The following is an 18290-nucleotide window of genomic DNA, read 5'->3' as shown; positions in this document are numbered from 1 at the left end:
GAAAAATAATACTTTGTCATAACGAAAAAGGACTAAATTGATAGGAAGAAATGTAAACAAAAAAGAGTAAAGCAGTTTTAAAAATAATATTGGTGTCCTTGTAAATTACTCTGCACTTAAATTAGGTGTTAGTTTTCTTTTCCAGACAGAAGGATGTTTAACTTAACAAAATATCTATGGATTGGTTGTAGGTACATGGAACGGAAATACTAAAGTGGCAATAAAGACTCTGAAGCCTGGCACAATGTCCCCAGAATCCTTCCTAGAGGAAGCTCAGATCATGAAGAAGCTAAAGCATGACAAGCTAGTCCAGCTTTATGCTGTGGTGTCTGAAGAGCCCATCTATATTGTCACCGAGTACATGAATAAAGGTGAAACAATGCTGCTGACCTTGGTCCTTATCAATAACAAGTCTTTTTGTATGTTCAAGCACCCGTGGATGGGTGGGTGTGCGTGCACAGTGTAAAGAATGTTGGGCCAAATTCAGTCCTAGGCATAAGTAGGCACAGATTATTACCCCAGGTCTGAATTGGGCCCCAAGAATTGAAAATGTTTATATGGTTTCTGTACAAGTCACACACAGCTTGAAAAAAAGTTAAACAGCCAGGTACAGCACAAGTGTTCCAGTTAAAATATCATCTTATCCTCCTTGATAACAGGAGTTTCAAAAGTTTTACCATTGAACTATGCTTTATATTGCTTCAGGATATCCTAACTCTACCTGGCACCAGCATGTTCATATTGAATCTCTTGTCGGTGTTCATGTTGTCAGTCTGAGATTTTTTTTTCCTGTGGCAGTGCTGAGCCTTGTAGGGGACACACTGCCCTCAGAAGACAGCTTAATTTTCAGGCTGCTCTATATATCATTGTAAAGTATATGTACATACACTTTTAGCTACTTAACTATGGTAACAATCTAGTAAAATGAACTAGGGAAAACTTTTAGCTAGCTTGTCAGTCAAATGTTGCACCAGTGCTGAGGGGAAGACCAAAAGATGCGTTTGTTTTGGGAAAGTAAATGAACCAAATAAAGGAACAAGTTCTAAAGGGAATTTCATTGTACAATGGAGGATACCTTTTACAGTTTTTTTAGTGGTTTCTTTTAATCTATTTGGAGTTGATTTTTATTTTCCTGGCAAATTATTATGATTAAAGGCTCAGTGCCAAGCACGTGCTTTTCTTGAAAACTCTCTGTTCTAGAAATGTTTCTGAAAGATGAAGCCTGTTTTGGCTCAGACTTTCCATCAGTTTTGACTGTACCATTTTGGACCTTTGGTTCGGGGCTTTGGTTGAAGATTTAACCAGGGGGAAACTCCTAATCTTCTGTCCTCTCCCTATATTTATTAAATCAATTTCTTTACTTAAATGCTTTTAAACAAAGATGGTTTCCCATCCCTATTCAGGGTTAAGGTGTGAGAGCAGGAAGGCATGGTTCTCCCTACTCTGCTGAAAGCAAAGGGGAACTCCCTGATATGCTTCTTGGGGCACCCAGGGCTGAGAGTCACCTTGTTGCCACATCCTGTCAGTGCAAGGGAGTCTTGCCTGTGGCAGCTGGATGTCAGCTCCCTAACACAACCAGCCTGTCAGCTACACAAGCACTCTCCTCTGGGCTGTACCAACCCTTTGCCCCTGCCCAGGATCCCTTCAAAGTGTCCCCCTGGGGCATTCAGCCCCTAATCACTGGATACACACAGAGATCCCAGGACTTCTGTTCCCAATGGAACAATGTACCCCAGTTTACCCGCTTTGCCTTAGCCCACCATTCTGTGTCACATGCAGCACTTGAGTTCAATTATAGTAAAACAAAAGGCAATTTATTTGAGAGAATGGAGATTCAAATAGACACAAGTGTGAGTGGTGGAAACAACCGGTTACATATGAAACAAAATCATAAAACATGAACTAGGGCCTACACTTATTAATAGGAAAAGTAAATTACTAATAAAGTAGATTCTCACTCTGTAGTTCAGTCTTCTGCAGCATTTGGGTCCTAGCTCCATGGGGCTAATAGTCTTTCATGAAGCACCTCCGCTCATCAAGGTATCTCCTCAGTGAATGGAATCAGAGTGTCTTTCTTCCCCTGTGATGCACTGAATCAGTTTATCTGTATTCATTCCCCTTGGTGTCTCATCATTCCTTTTCACTGCCAAGTGGTTTCAATGTTTACAGTTTATCTTTGATGGTTTTCCATTGACTTTTCTGTGTTGGTTGCAAAGGTAGAAAACCAAGCAATACATTACATTATTGGCCAGCCAGAGAGGGATGACATGAATGGGCCACATGAATGGGCCATCACTGAGACATATGATTCTTTGATGACTCACTTTCACTCCAAGACCATAGGGGCATAATTTTCAGTATAGTTATATTATTCAATAAATATTACCCATACATATTATCACTCAATCATGATCCATAATTTACAAGGTCTCAGTAGAGACCTCACATGCCACCCTTTATAGATAAACACCATGAAAGTGAATTTGGAGTAGTGAATTTATCAGGCCTGAGACAGGAGTAGCTTGTAAAGAACAGTGATCCCTTTGCCAGTTGGCACCAATAGGTCTCTGTGTTCCACTCCCACTTTCTCCCCTAGCTTGAGTAAGCAGCACTCCCAGACAATTTAGCAGGTGCGGTGTGAGCTCCCTCTCCTGTTTCAATCTGCTTTAATCACTGCCTCTAGTCATTCCTCTGTTCAACACCACTTTGTCTTCAACAAGTGCATAATTCAGTCTTTTAAATGTAATGTCTTATTATATATTACTTTAAAAAGATGCGCTGTTGATTTCTATCTTCTAAGGAAAATTAGCCTCTGTGAATGCTAGGCTTGTAGGCCTGTTAGGCTGCAGCCTGACATTTCTCTTGGAATAGGTTGAACTAGGATCTGAGACTTTCCAGGGATTGCATGGCTTAGAATAGAAATGTAAAGCTGGAAGGGATCTTGAGAGGTCATGTAGTACGGCTCCCCCACACTGAGGCAGGGCCAAGTATACCTAGAGCATCCCTGACAGGTATTTGTGTAACCTGTTCTTAAAAAACTTCAATTGCAAGGATTCCACAATCTCCCTTGGAAGCCTATTCCAGAACTTAACTATCTTCATAGTTAGATTAGATATTGGGAAAAACTTTCTAACTCTCCCTTGCTGCAAATTTAAGCTGATTACTTCTTGTCTTATCTCCAGTGGACACAGAGAACAACTGCTCACTGTCCTGTTTGTAACGGCCCTTAACATGTTTGAAAACTGTTATCGGGTGCCCCGTCAGACTTCTTTTCTCAAGACTAATCATGCCAAAAAAATTTAACCTTTCTTCATAGGTCTAAACCTTTTATCATGTTTGCTCTCCTCTGGACATTCTCTAGTTTGTCCACAACTTTCTTAAAATGTGAAGCCCAGAACAGGAGACAGTACTCCAGCTGAGGCCTCACTAGTGCCTAGTAGAGTGAGACAATTACCTGCTGTGTTTTACATATGACACTCAGGCTAATATCCTGAGGTGTATTAACAGATTTCACAACTACATGATGTTGTTGACTCTCATTCAATTTGTTATGCACAAAACACCCCAGATCTTTTTCACCAGTACTACTGCCTAGCCAGTTATTCCTCATTTTATATTTGTGCATTTGATATTTTTTTCTTTTTAAGTGTAATACTTTGCATTTGTCTTTATTGAATTTCATCTTTTTGATTTCAGACCAATTCTTCAATTTCTCAGGGTTGCTCTGATGACCCCTATTGACGTTTCAATTTCTCTCCCAATGTTTAGCCCTCTGTTACGCTCACCTTTTTAAAAACCTTTCTGGGGGCTTTTGTCAACTTGCCCCCTTTGAACGTGATGTAAAGCCCTCCTCATTCTGTTGCCGAGTCAGTGTGCGCAGGTGCTCTCAGGTGGACCCCATCGCTTCCCAACAGTCCTCTCTCCTGGATCAGCATCCTATGGCCAAGAAAGCAGCAACTCTCCTGTTGACACCATATTTGCAGCCATTGTATTCATTTCCAGGATGCTCATGTCCATGCCTCTGGGACTCCTTTTGGATTTTCAGATCACTAAAGAGCTCCTAAGAGAGCCATATTGGCCACTTACTATTCATCCTATCTTGGAATTGTGTGGATGTTTTCAGCTAGATCAGGTCTTTACAGAGCAGTGGGTATGTTGTTCCAAAGAATATTAGCACATACATGAAAAGTTAGACATATGTATTTTGTCAGTAACATTCAGGAAAATTTAAAACAACTGGCACGGGTGAACCAGGGGCTCAGGGAGGCTAGCGCCCGGCCTGGCCCTTCTGCCCGAGGCCCCACCCAGCCTACCCCCTTCCCCCACCAGAGCCCACCACCCCACCTCATCTCCGGCCACCAGCGCGCTTGCATGCGCTCTCTCACTCTCTCTCACTCTCTCTCTCACACACACACACACACGTGCCTCCAGCCCTGGAGCACCAAGCAGGTGGCGCTAGCACCATCTCCAGCCACCCAGAGTCTTCCCCCAGGGCCCGGGCCATGGGGGAAAAGCCGCAGCAGAGCGCCGCGAGAAGCAGGAAGGAGTCTGGGGGCGGAGTATGGGCGGGGCCACACAGAGTTGTTTGGGGAGGCTCAGCCTACTCCGGCCTTTGATACCTGACACCCATGACAACTGGGTTTTTTTTCCTTTTTTTTTTTTTTTGGTCTAGTTACATAATCTTCCACAAATATATAGGAGAATATAGTGAAGCAGTAGTAGCATCTTATCAAGAATTGATTTGCAATTAATATGTATCTGTAAGTGGGAGTTGCCCTGTTTTTGAAATATTCCCTTAATTCTGGAAACTTGACACAGTGTCATTTCAACCAAAAATATTGCTATTAAATACTGTGTACTAAACTGAATCCCTCCCTCCTCATTAATAACCTTGTTTTCTTAGTGTTATCTTTTGCATTTGCAGGGAGTTTGCTAGACTTCTTAAAAGATGGAGAAGGAAGAGCCTTAAAGTTACCGAATTTAGTGGACATGGCAGCACAGGTATGTTTTAATTTATAAGCAATTAGTTGTGTGTGTTTTGTACCGCAACTGTGTAGGGCTTCACTTTTAAATCACGCCTATTGAGAGCTGTGCTTCTAACAGGTTGCTGGAGGGATGGCGTACATTGAGCGAATGAATTATATACACAGAGACCTGCGATCTGCAAATATCCTGGTGGGGAATGGCCTAATATGCAAGATTGCTGACTTTGGATTAGCAAGATTGATTGAAGACAACGAATACACAGCGAGACAAGGTGGGAGCAGTAGCAAATGTAACCTTGAATATGGTTTTTGAAACAGATGAAGAAAAAAACATGCTAAAATACCAAGAAGTTGCTTCAAGTTCAGGATTTGACCTTCTATAAAACAAATATTAATCCATGTTTTAATTCCTAATCCTGATAGAGGGCTGGGAGCTTTGCTGAGGTAGTACATAAAGCCCAGGAGAGGAGGAATGAATAATTGCTTAACTGTGATTTCTCTAGCTAATTCTGGCCATCCCTCAACTGAAAACAATATCATCCATGTGCCCTATCAGACCGAGAACTCCTCCCCTCCCCACCCCTAGTCTCCCCATCTTCACAAGGAAAGCTGAAGAACAACAACAAAAAACCTACAGCACTAAGCAATATATATGTGTGTAAGCTGAGGCATACGTTCATATACATATCTAATGAAATAATTTTTTCTTCCTGTGTGCACTAACCATGGTAAATATTGCTGTGTTGGACTTCATTTTTCTTGATTTTTAATCCATTTTAGTCCATTGGAGTAAGTTACTTTAATCAAGTACTCGTTCTTTAATACAGCTGTGTGTCTAGGAACATTATTTTCTTTGGGAACTTTTAGGGGTTTTTTTAGTATGAAAACCATTCTCCACTGCCACACAGATTGCTGGGCATGAGCAACCACTGATATACAATACCCTTTGAGATGGTAAGTTTTTATAGCAACCCTTATTGCACTTCCTTTAAAGGCACCTTTTTAAAAATCCTATGTTCATGCTGAGCCATGACACACACACACACGCACACACACTTACTACTCAGTAATTCTTTACTAATCATTCCTAATTTTTCAGTGTGTGTTCAAGTTTGCAAGTTTTGGTCTGTCCAGTGGCAGTACTTGCCCAATATATGTCAATAAATACCACTCCAGATATTTGAACTCCATTAACCCTTGGGCCTTTTGTTAAACCATATTATAAGTCATCAAAAAGTAGGGCGGTTTAAATACTTCATAACCCATTAAGAGCTTTTATCTTAACCAAATGTCCCTGTTCTAGTATGGAATCTGTCTCTGTTTTAGCAAAGAGTTTTCTTTTGCTTTCTGGCTCTGAAATGTTCACCAAATGAGCCAAAGAGTTCACAGAGTGCTGCATATTTCAGTGAGAGCAAAAGCCACCATGCCATTCAGATCCCTATAAATTTCTTTCAGCTGTTGTCAGCTGCACTTGTTTGCAGAAATGTGGCACCCTAACCAGCCTACACTCAAACTAGTGCTAACAGTTGCTTACTGTGTCTTTCCACTTATTTGAGAGCGGTATGAGAGATCAGCTTACAGGGAGAGCCTCTCTTTTTCTGACTGAGCTTTTAAAGAAACTGTGATAAGTACCGATGCAGAGAGTTAACTAATGCTGATTTGAACTGTAAGTGCACATTCCAGTATACAGGGTACACTCCCTCCAGCCTGTCCCATATGTGAAGTGTGAGAGGTGTGCTTGAGTAAAGATAGTAGGATCCAGCCCATAAAATAGCTTGGGAAAAAATGCACCGTAAAAAAAATGTATGATCTCCTTTTTGTTTCACTACCACTTTTTTCCCTCTTTGGAAAGCTCCCACTGTATATTTTGACATGACTAACTATTTGTTTTACTAGGCAACATTGCTGGACAACATTTTCTGAGCTTAGAATTCATAGGAAATCCTTGGATGTCCTGTTTCCTTTCTGGGTTACATCTCCTAGAATAGCTTAGCTCTTTTCATATATTAGAAATCCCTGGAAGCCCCACGTGCCCTCGTTTTATTTATGTTGTGGATAATCTTCGATTTTTAAAGGATAATAAAAAGTGATGAAAGTTAGGATGGGAAAAGTTTGGACTCAGAGAGAGTAAAGATTGTTTGGACTGGTGAAGACAAGCAAGTATGTTAAGTTGGGGCGAGAGAATGGACTGTGGTTAGGATACATGCCTGAGTTCTGTGTGTCCAGCACAAACTTATTGTGTGATAGTGTGCAAGTCGCTTACCCTTTCGATGCCGCAGCTTCCTCTCCTGTGCCATACTTATATATAGATTGTGCCTTAGAGCAGAACCCTGAGCAAGAGAAGATGCATGAACTGCACTGTCCCAGGATCACTCCAGGTAGCACTGTGCTGAAGGTTTCTAGATAGATCTTGTATAAAGGGTTTCCTAGTTTTGCTAATGCTTCTATATCCTGCTCTAAAGTAAATTTTGGCTGAGCTTGGCAACCGTATATACCAGGGGTGGCCAAACTTACTGACCCTCTGAGCCGTATACGATAATCTTCAGAAGTTCGAGAGCCGCAAGACACGCACAACCTTTACACATGCATTTTAAAAAATATTAGCATCCTACTTACTGTATCATGGCTAATTACTGCTAGAGCTAGAGGCCTTGTGGGTCTCCATCCTGGTCCTAAGTCTTTGGAAATCTGGTTGATACATTGTCAGCATGGCACGGAGACGCTCAGTCAGATGTTGATTTGTAAGGACTACACAATGTTTCGATTTTTATGAACTTCATCACAGAGTACAGCGATTCACGGCAGTATCTTGTGCCAAAAATTGAAATGAGTCGCACACTAGTATTCTTGAGTTGAGGATACTTAGTTCCTGGAACTTGCTTCCAGAACTCAATTGTAGACTGTGATTTATGCATCGTCTTTAGAGCCTGGTCTTCCTGGAGTTCCGGTAGTTCCTTTTCTACAGTAGATGTTTCTGTAATCATTGTTTTGGGAATTGGACAGCCGTCATTGATCACATCAACTGTGAATGGGCTTACAAGAAAGGCAAAGCAGGATCTCAGCTTCTGCAAGTCTTCAAACCTGGCCTGAAAATCATCAAGCAGTCCTTGTAATTTACCTCTATATTCCTCAAGTTTGTGATCTTCTATGATTTCAGGGAATGTGTTTAACATACTCTTGAGATGGGGAAAATGGTTGAAGCCCCTTGACACTGTCTCTTTGCAGAAGCTTTAACTTATTCTGGAAGCTGAAGACTGTCTGAGTAAGGTCAGAAATAATCTTATCCTTCCCTTGGAGTGCCAAGTTGAGAGTTTGCAGATGGTCCATAATATCCGTGAAAAACATCAGATCCTGCATCCATTACTCATCTTCCAGTTGTGGATAGGACTTTTCCTTTTCTTCAAGGAAAGCACTGATAGGTTCCAACAGTTCCACAAATCTATTTAAGACATTGTTGGTTGATACCTCACAATACAGTAGAAAGAGATGTTGTTAGGTTTGTCTTCAAGATCCTGCTCTTCAATGAAATTTTTGAACTGTTGATGAGTCTTCCCATTTGAGCAGATGAAATTGAGTTTCTAAGACTATTTTCATAACATTTTCGTACTTGAAGTGTCTGCCGGTGATATGTTCACGGTGGATGATGCAATGAACAGGCAGAAACTCCAGAAATTTGAGATCAGTTTTCAAGAGTCCAATAAGGCCTACTTTTTTTCCCACCATTGCAGTTGCTCCATCCGTTGCAACACTGGCTAGTTTATCCAGTGGTACATCAGCATTTGTCAATGCTTTGTCAAGTGCATTATTTATGTCAACATCACGGGTTGTTTCTTTTAGTGCCACTAAGTCCAACATTTCTTCTTTCACAATTACATCTGCGGAAACATAGCAAACATAATATCACTAGTTTGATTTATCTTGAATATCTGTGGATTCATCGACAACTAGGCTGAATGCTAGAGAATTCTTTAGATCATTTTGCATGTAGCTTGCAACATCTGCACTGATCTGGGAGATCCACCTCTCTGTAATATGGCGTGAAATTGGAATTTGCTGTATTAGTTGTTGAGGTTTTGTATTACTTGGATCTAAAATTGCAACCGATATTTTTCTTAACAAATTCTCCATCACAATACGGATGTTTCTCAAGAGCGATATTCCATGCCATAACAAAACTAGCTTCAGTCGTTGTCAGCTTCCTTACTGAACGCAGAAAGTAGTGTCTGTTGACTGTTGAGGTGTAATTTTAATATGGTTAGCTTGTTTTTCCTTAATTCTGATCCAGGAGGGTACTTAGATGAAAAGTTATTGAGAGTCATTTCATAGTGACATTTCAAGTTGCTTGCTTTGTAGAGAGAGCGTGATGCATTGCAGATAAGGCACAGGGGTTTGCCAACTTAACTAGCGAATGCAAAATCTTCCTCCCATTCTGGCTGAAAACTTCGGTTTTCTTCTTCATACTTGCATTTCTTACAGTTTGAAGATGTCGTTGTTCTCCACAAAATTAACGTAGGGTTAACACTTAAATCTAAAACTATTCAAATGCGACTTATGAACAGTAAACACAGCCTGTAGTGTGCAGCATGCAGAGAGATCACAGCACTGGAGGTCTGCACAGCAATACAGTAATGCAATTTCCTGTTACAATGAGCATGTGCAGCTGAAGCCGGAGCCTAGGTGCCACCTGCAGGGCTGAAACCCTCAGCACCGGCTCGCCTCCTCCTGCAGGGCCGAAGCCCTAAGCACTGCCTCCTGCAGGACTGAAGTCCTGAGCATCAGCGCCCCACCCCCATGGAGCTGAAGCGGTGAGCTCTGGCTCACCCCGCTGCAGGGTGAAACCCTGAACCTTCACACCACCCCCACCCCATTCCCACAGTGGAGCTGAAGCTGCAAGCACCAGTTCAAATCCCCCGCCCCCGCAGAGTGAAGCCCCAAGCTCTGAGAGCCACAGTTGACCTGTCAAAGAGCCACATGCTGCTCACCAGCCGCCCTTTGGCCATGCCTGGTATAGACTCAGTTTTGCTCAGTTCCAATTACCCTGGTTTCTAATACAATTTGAGTAACCAGTATGAACCTAGGGACTTAGAAACAGGTTTAAAATCCCTTCATAAGCTAACACTTTTGCCTGGAATCTGATTTAAATTTAATTTAATCATGGTTTCTTAACTCAGTTTTGAGCTCTAATATGGTGGGGGTCATAGTAGCACAAAGAAGTTGTGCTGCCTGTGCATGTTTCCCATGACCTATCAGTCTAATCCTATAAGGGCATGTATCTGGGGACTGCTCTGTTTATCTTGACGGCTACTGCCTCTGTGGTGATTTTTACACACAGAAGTGGAAAGGGGGGGGAGTTAGATTGTCAGTTCCTTTTGGAGAAAGGAAGTGCTGGGCCATGTGAAATCCGAAGATTAAAGTTTAAAATAAAGTAGCTTAGGTCACACTCTCCTCTCCACTTTTCTCTGGGAGCTAATTTTGTTTGGTTTTTTTTTTGCGGGGTGGGAGGGTATTTCTTTGCCCTCTCCCCAAAAAATGTTACTTTTAGATCCATGTAAATATTTTGAGAGGAAACAGATGGGGACGATCTAAGCCCCAGTGGTTTAGCATGTGGGATTCTTGGTCCAGATGAATCTTTCTCAGCTGGTGATAACATTTTGTTGACCAGAAAGTTTATTTTTATTTGGGATTTAAGCAGAGAGGCCTGACTGCTCATGATTTATGAAAGGTAAATAGCAAGCGGTTAGGTCCATGCATCCACCATTTCTCAGCAATCATCAAGAAGGAAACAGATGGTCACACCCAGTGTGATTTAAAGAGTGTGACTAGAAACTATGTACTGCCATTGAATATATGGAAAAGATCATTTGGCTTCTAGTGAACATTTGGCTTCTCTTGTCTTGCTTTGTTGTCAAAAAAATAAATCTTGCTTTTTCTAGTACATAAGTGAATAATCAAAGGAAAGAAATTGTATATTAAAATGACACTCATTTGAAAGGCTATTGCCTCCTCTTTGCTAGTTGCCATTGTATCACTTTCCTCCGGGTCACAGTCTAATTTTTCTGCATAGTTGTCTTAAATGGCACGGCTTGTGTCAGCCTTGTAAGGCAAGCTTCAGAGTTAATTATCTCCCTACTGCCGCCTCCTCTCCTGCAGACCAGTGAGTCAGAGTCCTTGCATCACTTCCTACCCGAGACTTCCCATAGGGCATTGTTCCCATTGAACTTTGAACCAGATCAGTGATGTAGAGCCTTAGCCAGCACATGGCATGACTGCTTGGGAAAGCTGCTAGGAAGGAGTGTTTCCTATTACAAGCAGGAGCAGCTGAAACAAATTTAAAATGTCCTTTGTAAAATGGGATTTATTTTCCAGTCCATGTGTCTATTGCATATATTGGCAGCACTTGTGGTAATGCTACTCCAACACTGATGAAACAATAAGGATTTTTCTGATGCCTTCCAGACCACCTAGAGCTATTTTTGTAGCTCGTGTATGTCTGTTTGTGAACTCTCAGATACATTTTTGTCTCAATACTCTGGTGTATCTGATTTTTCTTGAAATGGGAGTTTTCTTTGTGCTCTGTCAGTCCTTTGTAGAGAACTGGCACCTGGTTCTCCAACTAACCAAACTACGTTGTTTGCAATTGACTATACTACGGTACAGAACATCCAAGGTTTGGTTCCTGTTCTTCATCTCCTATTTCCAGGGCCAGCAGTAGCATGGAAGGAAAGGAATAATGACTCGTTTTTCTCAACAGCAAACCCTGAGTGTTTGAGAAAAAAACACTGATGGGTTTCAAAGGAAACCCCATTCAATTGACCTCAACTGACAGGAGAGTGACCAGTTCAAGAGGCTGTGGGGTTCAGAGTAGGGGAGACAGAGCTCTGTTAAGAACTTGGAGTTCCCCTGTGACCCATTTCCCCAGGTGAGATGGGGTAAGGACCTTGTTCTCGTTTTTAACGTTTTACCAGGCTCATAATTTCATATTACTTGTCTCAGCAAACAAGATTTAATAGTACGCTTTTGGCTCCGGTCCTCCCACACAGCATTTGTCACTCAAAGTCGTCTACCAAAACTGACTTGTTTCCTGTTACGTGCTTGCTTCAACATTTTTTATCTCTGTGGCTTTCCCTTTCCAGCCCCAAATGCTACTTAACATTGAACTAAATTCTCTAATAGTTGACCTAATAGTTTCCATGGTTTATCGTTTTAGCTTTTTAAAAAAAAAAAAAAAGTATACCCTCAGAGTCTTGTTTTCTCAAGAAAGGTAGTGTCCTCTGCCAAGCCCAGTGCTTGTCGTTGGTGACATGTAGTAAGTTTGTTTCAGCATAGGGTGCAGTGATACAGCAGCAGCAGCTTTGGGACAGTGGGGACACAGTTTCAATTGTCGGATTTTGTTTGTTTCTTTTTCTTATGGTTTTAAATTTAAAAATACAAAACAAAGCCTGGAGGGATTTCCTTAGCATGAGAAAATACATTCTGGGAGTTCCACCCAGCTCCTCACCATACTCCTGTCATGAAAAGCAGCTTGGGGAAAAGGAGAATTAAATTGGGCTTACTGTCCTTCTGATCCTGACACAGTCTAGATTGGAGACACCCTTTTCTCCCTCATCCTGCCCAGAAATCCAAGGAGTTTAGTAACAGGCCTGCAGGGCCGTCCTTAGGCATACCAAGCATTCGCAGCTGCGTAGGGCACCATGAAATTTGGGGCACCAAATTGCCCCAAATTTCATGGTGCCCTAGGCAGCTGCATGCTGCATACGTGGCAGCACCAGCCCCGGCGACCAGCCCTATTCCTTGGCTGGCCCCGCCCCTGCAAGGGGCAGAGCCATTCCAGGGGGAGGGTTGGGGGGTGGACAACTCCCCCCACCCTGCCCCTTACCCTTCCCCTCTACTCCGCCCCCACTTCGCCTCTCCCCCCAGTGACCCTGCACTCACCGGCAGCGGCGGGAAGCGGAGCAACCCAGCCCCAGCCTGCTCTACTCCGCCAGCTCCCAGCCGTGGCGCTCCACTTCCCACCGCCAGGGAGTGCGGCGAAAGGATGGCCCCCCGCACTCACCGGTGGCAGAAAGCGGAGAGACTCAGCCCCAGCCTGCTCCACTTCCCTTGCCCCGGCCCCAGCCATGTCGCTCGGGTTGGGGAAAGGACCACTCCGGCGGGAAGCTGGGGCCAGGGCGAGGGAAGCGGAGCGGGCTGCTCCTGGCCCCCCACTAATCCCCTGGGCCACTCTGGGCCTGAGGGGCCCCCAAAAGTGGCTCCCCACAGCTCCTGCCTCCCAGACCCTGCGGGAGGGAGGCATAGGGCACCCAAATGGCTAGGGATGGCCCTCCAGGCCTGTGACTCTTATTAATATCCTTCTTTAATAGAGTTACTGGCCTGAGAATCCATGTGTCTGATGGACTTTATTTCCTTCACTGACTCCAGTGAACTAGCTGTTTGTCTGAAGGCCACGATGTAAGCAGCACAGCCAGACAAGAATTGCTGCTCTCACACAGAATTAATTCAGAAACGGTTTGATAAGTGGGGATAAAAGCAATCAATTCAGACTTGACTTCTGGGTAAGGACAGACTGTGCTGACCTAATATATTTAGATAGTGATTGGTTTGTCAGTCACATTACAGATCTGTTAGCTTTTAATAAACACAGTACTTACAGTTCCAGCAGAAACCACTGAGGCAGATCCCCCTCTGATATAAATCTGCATAGTTCCATTCACACCAGTGGAAATAAACCATATTATGCCAGATGAGGATCTGGCCCATGAGACGACTTAGCACATTTGTCAGTAATGTATATTTTATCTGACGTTTGTTCACAGCATGAATGTGGCTAGTTTAATGTACTGTCTTAGCCCTGCCTGTGACTTTAAATAATGTATTGCAATCTGTGGGCTCAGTTACAGTTTCTAGATCAAAAACTGTGCTGGGGTGGCATCTGAACTGTAGTGTCTTGAGGCATTGTACCCATGTGAGGCATAGGCAGGCATTGGGAGGAGTGCATTTAGCAGTGGCAGTTTTGTCTGGTTTTCACTGTAAAAGGGAGGCCAGGCCTTGGCCATATCCCCTTCAAGGTTACCAGCACTGCTGATCAACCACCCCCTTGCTCTCAGAAGCCTTGTCTACACTACACCATTTTGGTGTTGCAATCCCTTAGCCTCCTATAAAAACACATTATCCACCTACGGCTTCTTACAAAGGTGATGTACAGCAAACACTTCACACCATCACTGTGATTGCAGGCTAGACATTGTCGCTGCAACATGGCCCTCTACACTACTGCAGTGCTGGTGTGAACAGGAAATGCAAGCATCGCAACTGCAGCAGCATAGTTGGGCCTCTCGGTGCAATCCCACAATGCTCCTGCCCCACCACTCAGTGATGGCTCTGCCAGCTCAGAGCACAGCATCTGTCAGGATACTCATCTGCCCACTTCCTTGCAGGCCCAAGAGCACCCGAGGTAGGACTCAGCCGTTGTCTTCATCTCCAGCCCTGACAGCATCAAATGGTACAAAAAAAATAAAGCAAAATACACAACATTAAAAAAGTATTATTATTATTAACACAATAAATGTTCCACCTATTTACAAAATAGTAAATGTATTCAGTCAGCAGCCACTACAGACAGACATCCAGTCTCACCCCATCCCCAGATATTGAGGGGTTATCCTGGCACAGTCCATTTGTTGTCTCAACAGCATTTCCCTACACTTGGCTTTCTCTGTCTCGGATGTCAGGAGAGGGGACATTTTAAAGGATACACAGGAAAGGTAACCCCTCCCCACCTCTTACCTTCCCATGGTGCTCCAGCACCCACTACCAGTACATCCCCTGGGGAAACACTGTATTAGGTAGGGAAGAGGAGGATGAAGTGGGAATTGACAGGGCTGTGTGGAGGAGCCCGGTGGGGTGTCCATCCTCCAGGGCTGTACCCAGACAATTCCCATCTCTGGATCCTAGCAGGACACACAAGAGCAGGAAACTGTTCAGCTACAGAGTGAAACAGGAAAAGGAAAATCAACAAACTAAATATGTGAAATAAATAACCCAAAGTCCAGGCCTCCAGACCTAAAGACTACTTTGCAGAGGGTGGTGACCCTCTGCCTTGGCATCTGCATGTACGTGAGCACCATGGAATGTAGTCCCTGCCCTTCATGACATGTGGATCTTCAAGCAGTTCAGGGCCATCTGGAGCAGCAATCCAAACATATACAAAATTTAAACCTTATATATACGCATTTCACGCTTTCTCTAGGAAGCTGTGCAAGGCTTGTAGTCCTCACTCCTCAGCATTGCCAGTAATTGGGGAAGCCAGGTAGGTGCCAGCCTCCTATAGCCAATGCTGAGGATGAGGAGTCCAGACAGCCATTCCGATCCCTTGCACACAGCAGTGATTTGTAGACACCACCACTAAGATAGATTTTAAGGAATAATTTAGAAGAGGATAAGGTGATTCGCTGCAAATTTTGACAGGAAGTTCTGTAATCTCAGACCAGTCCCTTAAGGAAATAACATAAGAGAATGTGCTCATAGCCAAAATTTTCAAACCTGAATGCCTAAAATTAGGCTCCTAGATCTGTGTTTACCCACATAAGTATGAAATGGCCTGACTTTCAGACATGCTGAGCGTCTGCAAGTCCCACTGAAGTTAATGGGAGCTGCAGGTGCACAGCACTGTGGAGTCAGGCTATGTTTATACGGGTATCTAAAAGGGTTCCTAACTTTAGGCTCCCATATTTGAAAATGTTGGCCTGTGTCTTTAAGTTTGGCAAGACTTACCTAAGCAACTCAACCTGTGTTCCAATTGCTTCAGCAATATGTATTAATTTGTAAATAATTCAGTTCTTGAGTTTAAAATTATTCCTACAATATATTTAAATAATGTCTAGCATTTTACCAATTAAGGGAACTCAAGATTTACTTTGTCTACTTTGTATTCTGAGCCCAAGTCATATTGCTTAGAACAGGAGAAAATTCAAGGCACTGATCACTGAATGAGATAGCAAAACAGTATTAGCAAATTACTGTAAGTAGTGCAGTAAATTAACTACCTAGAAGTCATTTGTCAAAGTTGTGATTTTGCATTGGCCCGCTAAACCCAGGGTTGTGAGGTCAATCCTTGAGGGGGCCATTTAGGGAACCGGTGGCAAAAAAATTGGTTCTGCTAGTGAAGGCAGGGGACTGGACTTGATGACCTTTCAAGGTCCCTTCCAGTTCTATGAGATAGGTATATCTCCATATATTATATTCTATTATTATTATATTTTATATATTATAAACAACTTCTATGAGCAAACGCTAACAATTCTCACTAATTCAATATGTTTCACAATTTGAGGGTGTTGGCCACTAGGAATCAGAAGAAGGTAATGCCACTTAATTATTACTGCAAGATTTTTTTAAAAGTAACACTTCACCATTTTTGTAGAAAAATGTTTTAATGATTGGAAAAGCAAATAAATCAATGTTTAAAGACCTATTATTTTACTCACTGATAAAGGGAAAAAATCAACCCTGCTGCCACCTTGGCTCCTACATGCTATGATGATGGATGAACACATTAGAACTGCACATAACTACAGACTTTTCAGAGAACGTAAAAGGACACTGTCAAGATATAAATCACAGGCCAAAATTCTGCCCTGACATCACATCCAAAGAAACTTCATTTGCAGTATTTTTTTTTAATCCTGGCATGTTACTAGTAACATATTAGATTTTTTTTAATGTATGGTTTACTGTTTGTTTATATTTTTGCTCCCTTTGGACAGTGAGTCTAGAAAGGTGTTTTTCTAATAAATTTCACTTCTATCCTCATGCACTAGCATGGCGTAGCAATGTTTGGGTTGTGAATGCTGCAGGGAAATGTTAATTGAAAACATTTTTATTGGGAGAAAACATGCACAAAAGTTTCTGTTGGTTTTTTAAATTTCTTTTTTATAAAACCTCAGTGTTGAGTTTAAATTGTTGACAATGTTTCTCTAAGAGAAACATGCTAACAGGCACTCTGGGGGAGAGAGACAGCCTCACCTCAGTCCCTGGAAAAAACATGGAGCATGTCCTCAAGGAAACCATTTTGAAGCACTTGGAGGAGAGGAAGGTGATCAGGAACAGTTGACATGGATTCACCAAGGGCAAGTCATGCCTGACCATCCTGATTGCCTTCTATGATGAGATAACTGGCTCTGTGGATATGGGGAAAGCGGTGGATGTGATATACCTTGACTTTAGCAAAGCTTTTGATACTGTTTCCCACAGTATTGCTAGCAAGTTAAAAAAGTATGGATTGGATGAATGGAATATAAAGTGGATAGAAAGCTGGCTAGATTATCGGGCTCAATGGGTAGTAATCAACGGCTCGATATCTAGTTGGCAGCCAGTATCAAGCAGCGTGCCCTAGGGGTCGGTCCTGGGGCCGGTTTTGTTCAACATCTTTATTAATGACCTGGAGGATGGCATGGATTGCACCTCAGCAAGTTTGCAGATGACACTAAGCTGGGGGGAGAGGTAGATAGACTGGAGGGAAGGGATAGGGTCCAGAGGGACCTAGACAAATTGGACGATTGGGCCAAAAGAAATCTGATGAGGTTCAACAAGGACAAGTGCAGGGTCCTGCACTTAGGACTGAAGAATCCCAGGCACTGCTACAGACTAGGGACCGAGTGGCTAGGCAGCAGTTCTGCAGAAAAGGACCTGCAGATTACAGTGGATGAGAAGCTGGATATGAGTCAGCAGTGTGCCCTTGTTGCCAAGAAGGCTAACAGCATATTGGGCTGCATTAGTAGGAGCATTGCCAGCAGACCAAAGGAAGTGATTATTCCCCTCTGTTCGGCACTGGTGAGGCCACGTCTGGAGTATTGCATCCGGTTTTGAGCCCCCCACTACAGAAAGGATGTGGACAAATTGGAGAGAGTCCAGCGGAAGGCAGTGAAAATGAGCAGGGGGCTGGGGCACATGACTTACGAGGAGAGGCTGAGGGAACTGGGCTTATTTAGTCTGCAGAAGAGAAGAGTGAGGGGGGATTTGATAGCAGCCTTCAACTACCTGAAGGGGGGTTCCAAAGAGGATTAAGCTCGGCTGTTCTCAGTGGTGGCAGATGACAGAACAAGGAGCAACGGTGTCAAGTTGCAGTAGGGGAGGTCTAGGTTGGATATTAGGAAACACTGTTTCACTAGGAGGGTGGTGAAGCACTGGAATGGGTTACCTAGGGAGGTGGTGGAATCTCCATCCTTAGAGGTTTTTAAGGCTTGGCTTGACAAAGCCCTGGCTGGGATGATTTAGTTGGGGTTGGTCCTGCTTTGAGGAGGGGGTTGG

At 43.1% G+C, this 18290-nt stretch overlaps 1 protein-coding gene across 6 annotated transcripts in view; it reads left to right on the top strand.

Moving 5' to 3' along the window:
• The window catches only part of FYN (FYN proto-oncogene, Src family tyrosine kinase), a 188175-nt gene that overhangs the window by 160240 nt on the left and 9645 nt on the right, over positions 1-18290 (top strand). For 5 of the 6 annotated variants that reach the window (XM_065590250.1, XM_042857701.2, XM_008164940.4 and 2 more), the window contains 3 exons: positions 192-371; positions 4925-5001; positions 5104-5257. In XM_065590250.1, coding sequence (XP_065446322.1) covers positions 192-371; positions 4925-5001; positions 5104-5257 — 411 coding nt within the window. The remainder of the gene's footprint in view (positions 1-191; positions 372-4924; positions 5002-5103; positions 5258-18290) is intronic. The other variant, XR_006176222.2, reaches the window with a different exon arrangement.

The sequence above is a fragment of the Chrysemys picta genome, chromosome 3 (assembly GCF_011386835.1).
Source record: "Chrysemys picta bellii isolate R12L10 chromosome 3, ASM1138683v2, whole genome shotgun sequence".
NCBI classification, from domain to species: Eukaryota; Metazoa; Chordata; order Testudines; family Emydidae; genus Chrysemys; species Chrysemys picta.
This window is presented reverse-complemented; position numbering and strand designations above follow the sequence as displayed.